Below are 12,764 nucleotides of genomic sequence, written 5' to 3' on the forward strand. Positions count from 1 at the left end.
AGGCTTCAATGGAGAGAAGGGGGTGCCCCGGTTCCAGTCTGCCAGCAGGTAAGTACCCGCGTCTTCGGAGGGCAGACCAGGGGGGTTTTGTAGGGCACCGGGGGGGACACAAGCCCACACAGAAATTTCACCCTCAGCGGCGCGGGGGCGGCCGGGTGCAGTGTTAGAACAAGCGTCGGGTTCGCAATGGAAGTCAATGAGAGATCAAGGGATCTCTTCAGCGCTGCAGGCAGGCAAGGGGGGGCTTCCTCGGGGAAACCTCCACTTGGGCAAGGGAGAGGGACTCCTGGGGGTCACTTCTGCAGTGAAAGTCCGGTCCTTCAGGTCCTGGGGGCTGCGGGTGCAGGGTCTTTTCCAGGCGTCGGGACTTAGGTTTCAGAGAGTCGCGGTCAGGGGAAGCCTCGGGATTCCCTCTGCAGGCGGCGCTGTGGGGGCTCAGGGGGGACAGGTTTTGGTACTCACAGTCGTAGAGTAGTCCGGGGGTCCTCCCTGAGGTGTTGGTTCTCCACCAGCCGAGTCGGGGTCGCCGGGTGCAGTGTTGCAAGTCTCACGCTTCTTGCGGGGAGATTGCAGGGTTCTTTAAAGCTGCTCCTTTGGATAAAGTTGCAGTCTTTTTGGAGCAGGTCCGCTGTCCTCGGGAGTTTCTTGTCGTCGTCGAAGCAGGGCAGTCCTCAGAGGATTCAGAGGTCGCTGGTCCCTTTGGAAGGCGTCGCTGGAGCAGAGTTCTTTGGAAGGCAGGAGACAGGCCGGTGAGTTTCTGGAGCCAAGGCAGTTGTTGTCTTCTGGTCTTCCTCTGCAGGGGTTTTCAGCTAGGCAGTCCTTCTTGTTGTTGTTGCACGAATCTAAATCTTTAGGTTCAGGGAAGCCCTTAAATACTAAATTTAAGGGCGTGTTTAGGTCTGGGGGGTTAGTAGCCAATGGCTACTAGCCCTGAGGGTGGGTACACCCTCTTTGTGCCTCCTCCCAAGGGGAGGGGGTCACATTCCTATCCCTATTGGGGGAATCCTCCTTCTTCAAGATGGAGGATTTCTAAAAGTCAGAGGCACCTCAGCTCAGGACACCTTAGGGGCTGTCCTGACTGGCCAGTGACTCCTCCTTGTTTTTCTCATTATCTCTCCTGGACTTGCCGCCAAAAGTGGGGGCTGGGTCCAGGAGGCGGGCATCTCCACTAGCTGGAGTTCCCTGGGGCATTGTAACACGAAGCTTGAGCCTTTGAAGCTCACTGCTAGGTGTTACAGTTCCTGCAGGGGGGAGGTGTGAAGCACCTCCACCCAGAGCAGGCTTTGTTTCTGTCCTCAGAGAGCACAAAGGCTCTCACCGCATGAGGTCAGACACTCGTCTCTCAGCAGCAGGCTGGCACAGACCAGTCAGTCCTGCACTGAACAATTGGATGAAATACAGGGGGTATCTCTAAGATGCCCTCTGTGTGCATTTTTTAATAAATCCAACACTGGCATCAGTGTGGGTTTATTATTCTGAGAAGTTTGATACTAAACTTCCCAGTATTCAGTGTAGCCATTATGGAGCTGTGGAGTTCGTTTTTGACAGACTCCCAGACCATATACTCTTATGGCTACCCTGCACTTACAATGTCTAAGGTTTTGCTTAGACACTGTAGGGGCATAGTGCTCATGCACTGGTGCCCTCACCTATGGTATAGTGCACCCTGCCTTAGGGCTGTAAGGCCTACTAGAGGGGTGACTTATCTATACTGCATAGGTAGTGTGAGGTTGGCATGGCACCCTGAGGGGAGTGCCATGTCGACTTACTCGTTTTGTTCTCATCAGCACACACAAGCTGGCAAGCAGTGTGTCTGTGCTGAGTGAGGGGTCCCCAGGGTGGCATAAGATATGCTGCAGCCCTTAGAGACCTTCGCTGGCATCAGGGCCCTTGGTACCAGGGGTACCAGTTACAAGGGACTTACCTGGATGCCAGGGTGTGCCAATTGTGGAATCAAAAGCACATTTTAGGTGAAAGAACACTGGTGCTGGGGCCTGGTTAGCAGGGTCCCAGCACACTTCTCAGTCAAGTCAGCATCAGTATCAGGCAAAAAGTGGGGGGTAACTGCAACAGGGAGCCATTTCTTTACAGGAACCATGTAAAAGAGCTTAACTATCTAACAAATGACAGCGCACAATGTAATATAAAGCACAATCTTCTTCTGTACAATCAGTAACACGAGTAACAAAATATTACCTGCCTTTAAAACATATATATTTGTTTATGAGCAAGAAACATATGTATGCATGTGAATATGTGGTATTTCTGTAGCACAACTAATCATTCCAAATGGATTCTTGGAATGACTGCCTGAGCATCACGTGAAACAGTGTCATGCCTTAACAGGAGTTTCACATCTAAATGCAACAACTCCTCTTAATCACTGATAAAGGAAACATGAACCAGGTGTTCAATTTTTCAGTTAAAGCTCTGATATTTGTGATGTTTGTTTAAAAAAATTACAGCTGGCAGAAAACTACTATTTTTGTTGTGCATTTTCGCTCCCCCGAATATTTCTCACTAACTATTTTTTCCACTGCTGTTCCTGATTCGGCCATATTGACAAAAAATAGCTATTTATGAGTTTCAAAAGAAAAATGTGGAGTATTGCATTTACAATTCTCAATAATACGTTCTGATGTTAACTAAGCTTAACTAAATTAACTAATCTTGAAATTTAAATTTGTGGACTATAGACATATGTATCAAAAGTTATGATTCCAGTTAAAAACTAAAGTAATTAAATCTGCTCTTTGTATGAGCATTGGCTTGGGCGTGTATGTCAAAATCAATATTTGGATGGACACGTTTATTTTTTTTAAAGTGCCATATTACAGCCAATTTTAATTGGTATTCCTTACTAATTCTATGTTTTTATTGGACTGTCAAGATTTCAGATGTTAACAAGAGTAGAATACCCTGCTTGGACAATATTTACATGTGCTTCAATTAGGGTTGGTAGTAAATGTGGTTCGAAAGCTTAGCTACGTAAGAATAATGTTGTCTGATTTAAAGGGGGTAATCATATTGCGAAGTAGACATACAAAGTTAATCATGTAGGGCCAGATTTAGGGTTTGGCAGATGGATCAAAAATATGGAACATGTGCCGTCTGCCTTAATACATATGCTATGCATATACATAGACTATGGCACTTGAAATAAAGCAATAGCTATATCTATCATTTTTTTGACAGAGCAACTCATCTGCCAAACTCTAAATCAAGGCCATGGCTATGTTCTGAGGAATATATTGGAAAAGAATATGCCGAAGGTACACTGTTGGGTATTCTTTAGGTAGTAGTTCTGAAGGGCAATTTCTACCAGTGCATTGGTCTTCTGTAGCTGCCTGCGGTTTTTTTTGTTTATGAAAATGCTAGACAGAAAGCAAACCAAAATCACTACTGAATAAATAGGGTTTGAGGAGTGATAGTCAGAAAACAAATTCAAACCACAATTTAAACATAGATAGCTCTGCCAGAACAGAGAGGAAAGGGAGAAAGGCAGTTCAAGTTAAAATAAAAGTGACACTAATTATATGTCGATGTTCTCCAAATGGGACAGTAATATATAGAAACTTCTGCAGTATCTCTGTGTAACAAGGGGGTTACGTCAAACACAGAATGGTAGGGCTAAACCAGTCAAAATAGAAATGGTCAAATTTAATGATTGATGAACAAGATGAACTAAAATCATCAGAATATGAAATGGCAATGAGTGGTGGCTGTTCTAATAGGCATATATGAAGAGTCTGAATTGAAGAGTGTGGTGCAAATGGTGTGGTATTAAACATACCTAGCTGACTGGCTGTGGGAGTAACGAGGTACAGAATCAGGCGATGGGAATGTCTAGTGAGGAGTGTGGGTTAATAAGTGTGAAGCTGAAAATTTACAGCCAGAATAGTTTATTTAGGACTCAAACATTTAGCTCACTGCTGCAGTAAATATGTGTCTTTGCGGTTTCATCATGGAGCATTAATAAACACTGTAAAGGGACTAAAAAGTCAAAGTGCAAGTTACTAGAGCTCTTTCTGCATGTTCAAATCCTTGAAACTGAAACTTCAATTTCAGTGGCAACTGCAGGCAATGTGCAACTGCCACAATTTTTTTCCTTTAAATGTTCTGAGGCACCCACATCTACAAAAACCTTTCAAACAAACTTTCCAAAATCTACACATATCCACAACCCACAAGTAAACTGTATTTTTTTGCCCTATCTGGATTTTCTTGACTTGGTTTAACAATGACAAGAGAAGTTTATTTTTAAAATGTGTTAATTATCAAGGAGCCCATAACATTCCCTTCAACCGACACCTACCTTCCAGCTGCAGCCACATATAGGAACCTTTCACTCTGCTGACTGTAGCAATGCACACCTCCTCTGGGTTATATGGATTCACAGCTTCTAGTTTCATATTCTCCTTAAATCCATGATCAGATATAGGCTGATTAAAAAAGACAGGGCATGTTAAATGCAATTTCCAAACGTTTCAAAATCAATGCAACATTCTATGACCATTTTATTGTATGTTCAATAATTTGAGATACTGACAGTGGAAACCCATTGTGTTACATCCAGGTACGTAGGGTAGAGTATATCAATCAGATCCCTACTGTAGTTTACATGCAATCACTGTAAAACTTGACTGTCACGGCCTGAAGAAAATATATTCAAAAATATCCTTCATTGATTTTGATGGAAATGCATTTCACCTTATGACGATGAACATGGATTAGGCAGTAACTGAAGGTTCTGGGTTCTTTCAATGGAAGACTATGCAGCACCAGTAAACATATTTTGTGACTGTGGGTGATATTGTATTATTGCGGACAACTCCAGAGAGGCTATTGCTGCAATTAGATACACAAGAATAAACTAGAAAGTGACCACAGCCCACAAGGAACTTGGACTTCAATGGCAAATCTCTATTCTCTTAGTACAATGAAACCAATAATCTCTGGAGTACTCATGCACCTCCTGAACGACCTAATGGAGGCTGGATGTGTCACTTTGGACGTTTCCTTCAGTTAAAATACAAGCTGCATCTCAAATGTATCATGTAGCATACTATATTGTGTTGAAGAGCTTTCATCTGTCAAGGCCTTGAAAACAGATGATATTAATTTCCAAAAAGAAAATAACTGTCAGTAACCCTCTTGAAATACCTATGCCCCGACCTGAAGGTGCACAATTGTTGAATTTGTCCCACTTGTAAAAAAATGTTAGAAATAAGATATCAGTATCTTGACAGAAAATGTATATAAAGTATATTGACATTAATTTTTCAGTCTTTAGATACTAAATCCTTGAAACTCACACCTTTGGAAAGCAAATCTTTACACAGAGCTGAGACAATGGCACAATTAAAGAGCCTTTGATTTAGCATAACAAAACCTTAGAAGTTTCACACTGTCTAGTTTCCTAGTCCACTCCTCTTCCTGCTTCAAATCCAATGCCATCATAGTACTAAAGTGTTCACCAAAAACATCTCTAAGAGTAATTTCTGCTTTATCACACACTTCTTTAAATATTTACAAACAAATACCCTCTCCAAACAGAAGCCTATCACATACAGTCAATGAGATGGATCCTAACTACTTCTCTTAGTTCCCAATTTCTGGCTATCACTACAGCCTCAGCTCCATCCTCATCCTTCGCTTCCTTATTCATTTTTGTGGTCTACAAGGTATGTGCCCAATTATGCCAATCTTGAGCATAAATGGCATTGAACTCTCCTGGTGTCTTCCTGCTATTCACACTTCTTAGAGAGTTAATGGCGAAATCAGGCTATGATGACACTGACACATTACCATCAATTGCTAATGCAGATAATGGCATGTGTATAAAACAACCTTTACCTGATGCTGCTCTCCACTGAGTCTCAATCAAGTCTATGAGTACACTCATAGAAACAATAACTAGCAACACTAGATTGTCAAATGTTCAAGGCTGAACTCCAAATAGAAACACTGTTTCTGTTCATCTCTGTGTTCAACATCAGCTTGTACTCTAGACAAGTTGATACCTTATTGTTTTCATCGTTTTTGTTACTGCCACGCAATCCATAGTTAAAACTTAATCTTTTGCCTGGTATAACCAGGGAAAAAAATCAAAACCGAACCATAGGAAAACATGCAATGCATCTGAGATAAGGATAATTTACAGCAGTTTGGCAGAAGCATTGTGTGGGTACATATCACATGTTCCCCGCCCCCATCTTAGTGTTAGCAATTGTAATACTCTTAACATTACCCTTGCCGTTATTAGAAGGCTAACAATTCGATTTTATATACACCACATGACTTTAGAACCCTGTCATAAATGCATCATGCTTAAGGCCAGAGTTAAATGATCGCTAGAGGTAAGGGGTTTTGGCTATTGTCAAATGCGTTACAAACAGGAAAAGATTTTGCCCTGGCTTATCTCTCTCACTTTCTACCTACCTTAACCTGTACCTACTATCTATCTTTATTTCACAGTGGCAGATACAGCTGGGTAGTTATGGTATAACTGCACTTTTGATTGAAATCTGTACCTACAGGCTATCTTTATTTCACGGTGGCATACACAACTTGGTAGTTATAGTACAAATGCACTTTTGATTGAAAAGGTATATAGGCATATAAAATGATATGCATGTTTTCCATCGAATAGTTTGAAATACAGCCTGCATGAGATCACAAGTTATTAATGATCAGATCGCAAGATTGGCACACTGATGGTTGAGGGGAAGGCTACTGTCTTGTGTCACAGATAAACCAAGGAGAAAGGGTGTACTATGAACTTATTCTGACTCACTACAATTCAATTAAAAAAGGCCTAGCAACTGATATACTGGCAACAACACACGAAAAGCTCCTCTCTTAAGAGCATGTGTACTCAATACCATTTCAATTAATGAAACACAGTATGTCTCATAAGTAAAATGTTACTTACCCAGCAGACATCTGTTCATGGCATGTAGTGATGTAGTTTCACATGCTTTGCATAAGTCCGCCATCTAGTGTTGGGTACGGAGTGTTACAAGTTGTTTTTGTTTGAAGAATCTTTTTGAGTCACGAGATTGACTGACTCCTCCTCTCTGTGATACTGAGAATGGGCATAGAGTCTTTTGTTAGAAGGTTTTCCTGGTGGCGGGTGAGGTAAGAAGTGTATAGAGTGTAAAGAGGAAGAGATGATCATGCAGTATAATTACACAAATACATTATTTATATGACAATGCAACTACAACAGCCACAGGCGTCTGGGGAGAAGAGAAGGTGCATGTGAATCTACAGCACTACATGCCACGAACAGATGTCTACTGGGTAAGTAATATTTTCCCTTCGATGGCATGTGTGGCAGTAGATCCCAAATGCTTTGCATAGACTGTAAAGCAGTCCCTCCAAATAAGCGGTGGCTAGCCTGAGGAAGTTGTATTTGCTTTAAAAAGTGTTCTGCACCCTGGCTTGTTGGTGTGCTAAAACATCTACACAATAGTGTTTTGTAAATGTATGAGGTGTAGACAAAGTTGTAGCTTTACATATGTCTGCTATTGGGAAGTTACCTAGAAAAGCCATAGAAGCATTCTTTTTCCTAGTGGAGTGTGCTTTAGGGGTAATAGGTAAATGCTGTTAAGCTTTAGCATAGCAAGTTTGAATACATTTGACTATCCATCTGGCTGTACCATTTTTTGATTTTGGGTTGCCTTTATGGGGCATTGAAAATGCTACAAAAAGTTGCTTAGATTTCCTAAACTGTTTGTTTCTATCAATATAACATACATACATGGAGCCTTTTAACATCTAGTGTGTGAAGAGCTCTCTCTGCAACCAAGTCCAGTTGTGGGAAAAAGACTGGTAATTTAATTGACTGGTTGATGTGGAATTGTGAAACTACTTTAGGAAGGAACTTAGGGTTTGTTTGGAGAACTACTCCATCTCTATGTATTTGGAAGAATGGTTCTTCTAAGGATAGAGCATGGAGTTTAATTACATGTCTTAGGGAACTGACGGCTAGGAAAAAAGCCACTTTCTATGAAAGGACTGGTAAAAAGCATGCATGGGCTCAAAAGCTGGACCCACATGTGTAGTAAGGACAGCATTAAGGTCCCAGGATGGTGCAGGAGGTACCCTGGGTGGAAAGTCTCTTTTGAGACCTTAATTGAAACCTTTGTTATGTGTTATCTGTTTTAGAGGTACGCAGTTATAGCTGCCAAATGAAGATGAATAGAAGAGTATGCTAAGTTTGCTTTTTGTAAATGCAGCAAATAACAGACAATGTCGTGGACTGGGGCTTTGAGTGGGTCTATGTGTTTAGGTCAACAGTAGCATACAAAAAAAATCCATTTTGCAGCATAACACTGTCTGGTTGTAGGTTTACTAGGCTCTTTTAAAATGTACATGCATTCTGGCAGTAGAATTAAGTAACCAAACTCTATGGCTTCAGTGGCCACAGGGCAAGGTTGAGCCTTTTGGGGAATAGATGCCTGATCTGTCCTTGATTTTGAATGAGAAGGGCCAGCCTGTTGGGGAGCTTCTCATGTGGAACTACTGATAGATCCAGAAGTAATGTGAAGCCTGATGTGCCCATGTCGGAGCTACAAGGATCATGGTGAGTGAGGATCAATTTGCAAACTGGAGACTGAATGAGAGGGAGAGGCGGAAAAGCGTAAGCAAATAACCCTGATCAATTTATTCATACAGCACTGCCCTTGGACTGAGGGTGTGGGTATCTAAATGCAGAGCTCTGGCATTTTGTTTTATCTGCGGTGGTAAAGAAGTCAATTTGGGGTGTTCCCCACTTTTGAATGCATTGTGAAGGACTTGTGGGTGGAGTTTCCATTCATGGACTTGTTACTGCAAACTGCTGAGGAGGTCTGCGATCTGGTTGTCCAAGCCTGGGAAATACTCTGCCACTAAATTAATGTAGTGGTGAATTGCCCATTTCCATATTGTCTGAGCAAGATGTGACAAGTGAGAACAATATGGCTTCCCCGTTTCTGCAGATAATACATGGTTGTCATGCTGTCTGTATGAAGTAGAATCACTTTGTGGGACAGTCGTGGCAGAAAGGCCTTCACTGCTAGGAAAACTACTTGCAACTCCAAGTAATTGATATGTGAAGCTTGTTGAATGGGATCTCGTAGACCTTTTATTGTGAGGTTGTAGAGGTGAGCTCCCGAACCTGTGTGTGATGCATCTGTAGTCAGATTGATCTGAGGCACAGGGTGCTGAAAGGGCCGCCCTTTGGAGAGGTTGGTGGGATTTCAACATTGCAGAGAACAGGAGTCTGTCAGTCTAACAACACTAGATCTTGGAGATGACCCTGTGCCTGAGACCACTGATCAGACAAACATTGCTTTAGGGGATGCATGTGTAGTCTGGCATGAGGAATGATGGAAGTGCAAGACACCATCATCCCTAATAGCTGCATCATTATCCTCACCTTGTAAGTTTGGTTTTCCTGTAAATGAGAAATCAAGGTTTGAACATTTTGAATTCGAGCTGGGCTTGGATATGCTAACAATATCTGAGCATTGAGAATTGCTCCCAGACAAGATTGTATATGCAAAGGTTGGAGATGGGATTTGAAAAAGTTAATTGTGAATCCCAGAGTGTGAAGGAGGTCTACTGTGATTTAAGTGTGCCGCTGACAGTGTTGGAACGTACTGGCTTTGATGAGCCAATCGTCCAAATAAGGGAGGATGTGAATGTGTTGGTGCGTTAGGTATGCTGCAACTACTACTAGACATTTTGTGAAGTTCCTGGGTGCAGTTGTTACCCCGAACAGTAAAACCTTGAACTGATGTTTCCCCTCAATGACAAATCTGGGGTATTTGCGGTGTGCTGGATTAATGGGAATTTGAAAGTATGCATCTAAAGCTGTCATAAGGTTGCCTTGTTTTAACAGTGGAATGACATCTTGGTGAGTGACCATATGGAAATCCTTTAAGAGAATGTAGAGATTTAGTGGTCTGAGATCTAGAATTGGCCTGAGTGGCCCATCCTTCTTTGGTATAAGGAAGTATAGGGAGTATATTCCTGACCCTTGCTGTGAGAAGGGGACTGACTCTATAGCCCATTTGAGAAAGAGAGATTACACCTCTTCTTTGAGACGAGTAAGATGTTCTTGTGAGAATTTGTGAGTGCAAGGGGGAATGTTTAGTGGAGTGGAAGTGAGCTCCAGACAGTAACCATGTTGGATAATTGAGAGAATCCACTGTTCGTGGTGAAATCGGGCCATTGTGGGTAGAAATATTTGAGTCTTCCCCCTACTTAAGAGGTGTGAGGTGGTGTAAGTAGTCACTGGCCTGCAGTGGAGGCAGATCCTCTGGAGGTTGATGCCTCTCCTCTGCCTTTGTTGTTTTCACCTTCATAGGATTATCTAAAGGAAGCTCTATTGTAGAAATGGGAGCCTTGTTTGTTTTGATAGGTGGAAGGCTCAGTAGTGGATGGTTTGAAGCCTCCCCTGAATTTTGGGTGATGAAAATAACCATGTTGTGTAGTAGTGAGTAAAGCCCCCATAGCCTTTGCTGTCTTCAAGTCTTTTTATGTTTTTCTATGGTGTTGTCTACTTCTTGGTCAAATAAGTGTTCCCTATCTAATGGCATGTTGAGAACTGCCTGCTGTATTTCTGGCTTGGATCCTGAACACCTAAGCCAAGCATGCCTACGTATAATGAAACTAGTGTTAATACCTCATGCTTCGGTATCTGCAGCATCTGTTGCACACCTAATGGAATTATTAGAGATGGTTTGACCCTCTGAAACTCTCTCTTGTGCCCTTTTACAATGTTGTTCCTGGAGGTACTGAAGGAGATCCATCCATTTCGTCCTGTTGTGTAGCCATTTGAGTTTTAGCTCCATGCACGTTATTTTAACACACTAGGCCGCTGTGCACTTCAACCTAGATATATTTTATTCAGCTTCACATTATCATTACAATAACAATTTTTACGGTATTGTTTTATTTTCATCTATCTAACTGTTTTTGCCTAGACCAGCACTCTGTTCTCAAACAAGACAATCTTGATCACTCTGTGCTTCATTCAAGGCTGCAGTTCGGTACATTGCCGGAGAACGTGGTAGAAGTTTAGTCTCCAACATTCATAGAAAATACACATCCTTACATAGGGACATTTTCTCAGAACATCAGCGGTGTTATTATATAAACACTTCCTTGTCCCCAACACGTTAGAGAGAGATTTCAGCCAGGGAACCACAACTGTATACTGATTGCTTCGCTACAGATGCTAATGCAGACCACAGGCCTTTGCTCAGGTATGGGGGTTGATGTCTTCCCAGGGGAACCTGAAAGGCAGAACTAGAGCTTAACATGCTGTGCTCAAATTATAACTTAGATAGGAAATAGTCCATCAATCATAGTGACAATATGATAGCGTTGTTTTTATGCTTCACTCTTCTCGTCACAATTTTAATACTGTCATGTTGTGTCGTCCTGGTTATTGCAGCTCACGCTTTTCTATCTAAGATGCAGTGGTTTTATTAAACTCATTATTGACACATATACTGCCTCTGTTTGTCGTTTATATTTGAGACAGACCTGTAAATGAGAGAACCGGATGCGACCTGAGTGACCACGAATTCCCTGAGAAGCCTAGTATGTCATGCGCTCGGCTGCCCAATCATCACTATCTTTTGGTAGAGATGAGGCACTGCTAGTTAGCCGAAGCAAAACCCGGATTAGAGCGACAGGTGTCACCCGCAGTGGGTTAGACTCAGCCTCCCACACCGTGGACGATTCTGCCGCTCAATATCCAGTAGTCTCATTAGAATAATTAGAGCCTTACCTACAGTCCCAGTGGGCCCTGTTGTATTGTGGCAAGAGTGCCTGCAAATTGGCGATACGCCAATGACTGGCAGTTTGTGCAGCCACTCTTTTTCCTGCTGCATATACTTTTTTACTTTCCTTATCAGGAGGGGGAGCATCTCCTGTCTATTAGTACGTTTTTGTGCTGTACTGACAACTATGGAGTCAGAGATATTTGATCCCACATAAATAGAGGGTCTGTGGGTGCCACCCGTATTTCTTATCCAACCTCGGGGTGATGGCCCTAGACTTCATGGGTTAAAAATATCATTGACATGTCTAAGTATGCCTGGCAACGGTAAAAACTGACACTCTTTATGTGTGTTAGTCAGGGTGTTGAAGAGGAAATCCTCTTCAATAGGGTCAGTGTGCAGTTGGACATTGTGGTATGCAGCTGCACTTCCTATGACCTGCTGATGCGATGTTGTGTCTTCAGGTGGTGATAGCCGCGCTGGATATAAGTCAGGGTCATTTGGCAGGATGAGATTTGGATCGTATTAATCCATTGGGTCTATGTGAAAACTGTGGTTCAATAAGTGGTGTAGGAGACTGGAAGGTGGTGGGCGGGTTAGAAGGAAGCACTGGACAGTGTGGTCGAGAAGGTTGAGGTTGAACTGGAGCTTTGCCCTTGGAGACTTGTTGGGGGGAGAAGTAGTGTCCAAGGCCTCTTCAAAGGTGAGCTTCCTTTTAATTGGAATCGGGGGAAGCAATTAATATCCCTGTTCCTTTCTGAATATGTAGTTGGCCATTAGTTCTAAGATGGGCTCCACTGGTGAAACTGCTTGGGAGGAATGACTGGATCCTCTAGAAGGCACAGTCTTATGTTCCATAATTTTTGGACCAGAAGCCCTGTGTCGAGTTGAAACTCTCAGCTCCAAGTGGTCGAAGAAGGTTTTTTGCTCTGTGCTGAAGCGCTCGACTTGATGGATCTGTCCGATCCCGGGGCTGCCTGTGAT

General features: G+C 42.6%; 1 protein-coding gene across 4 annotated transcripts in view; it reads right to left on the minus strand.

Annotated features, from left to right (window-relative positions):
• The window catches only part of SFMBT1 (Scm like with four mbt domains 1), a 477,315-nt gene that overhangs the window by 149,515 nt on the left and 315,036 nt on the right, over nt 1-12,764 (minus strand). For all 4 annotated transcript variants that reach the window (XM_069206385.1, XM_069206386.1, XM_069206384.1 and 1 more), the window contains one exon: nt 4,316-4,442. In XM_069206385.1, the coding sequence (XP_069062486.1) occupies nt 4,316-4,442 (127 nt within the window). The remainder of the gene's footprint in view (nt 1-4,315; nt 4,443-12,764) is intronic.

Source organism: Pleurodeles waltl, chromosome 9 (genome assembly GCF_031143425.1).
Source record: "Pleurodeles waltl isolate 20211129_DDA chromosome 9, aPleWal1.hap1.20221129, whole genome shotgun sequence".
In the NCBI taxonomy this organism is placed as follows: domain Eukaryota; kingdom Metazoa; phylum Chordata; class Amphibia; order Caudata; family Salamandridae; genus Pleurodeles; species Pleurodeles waltl.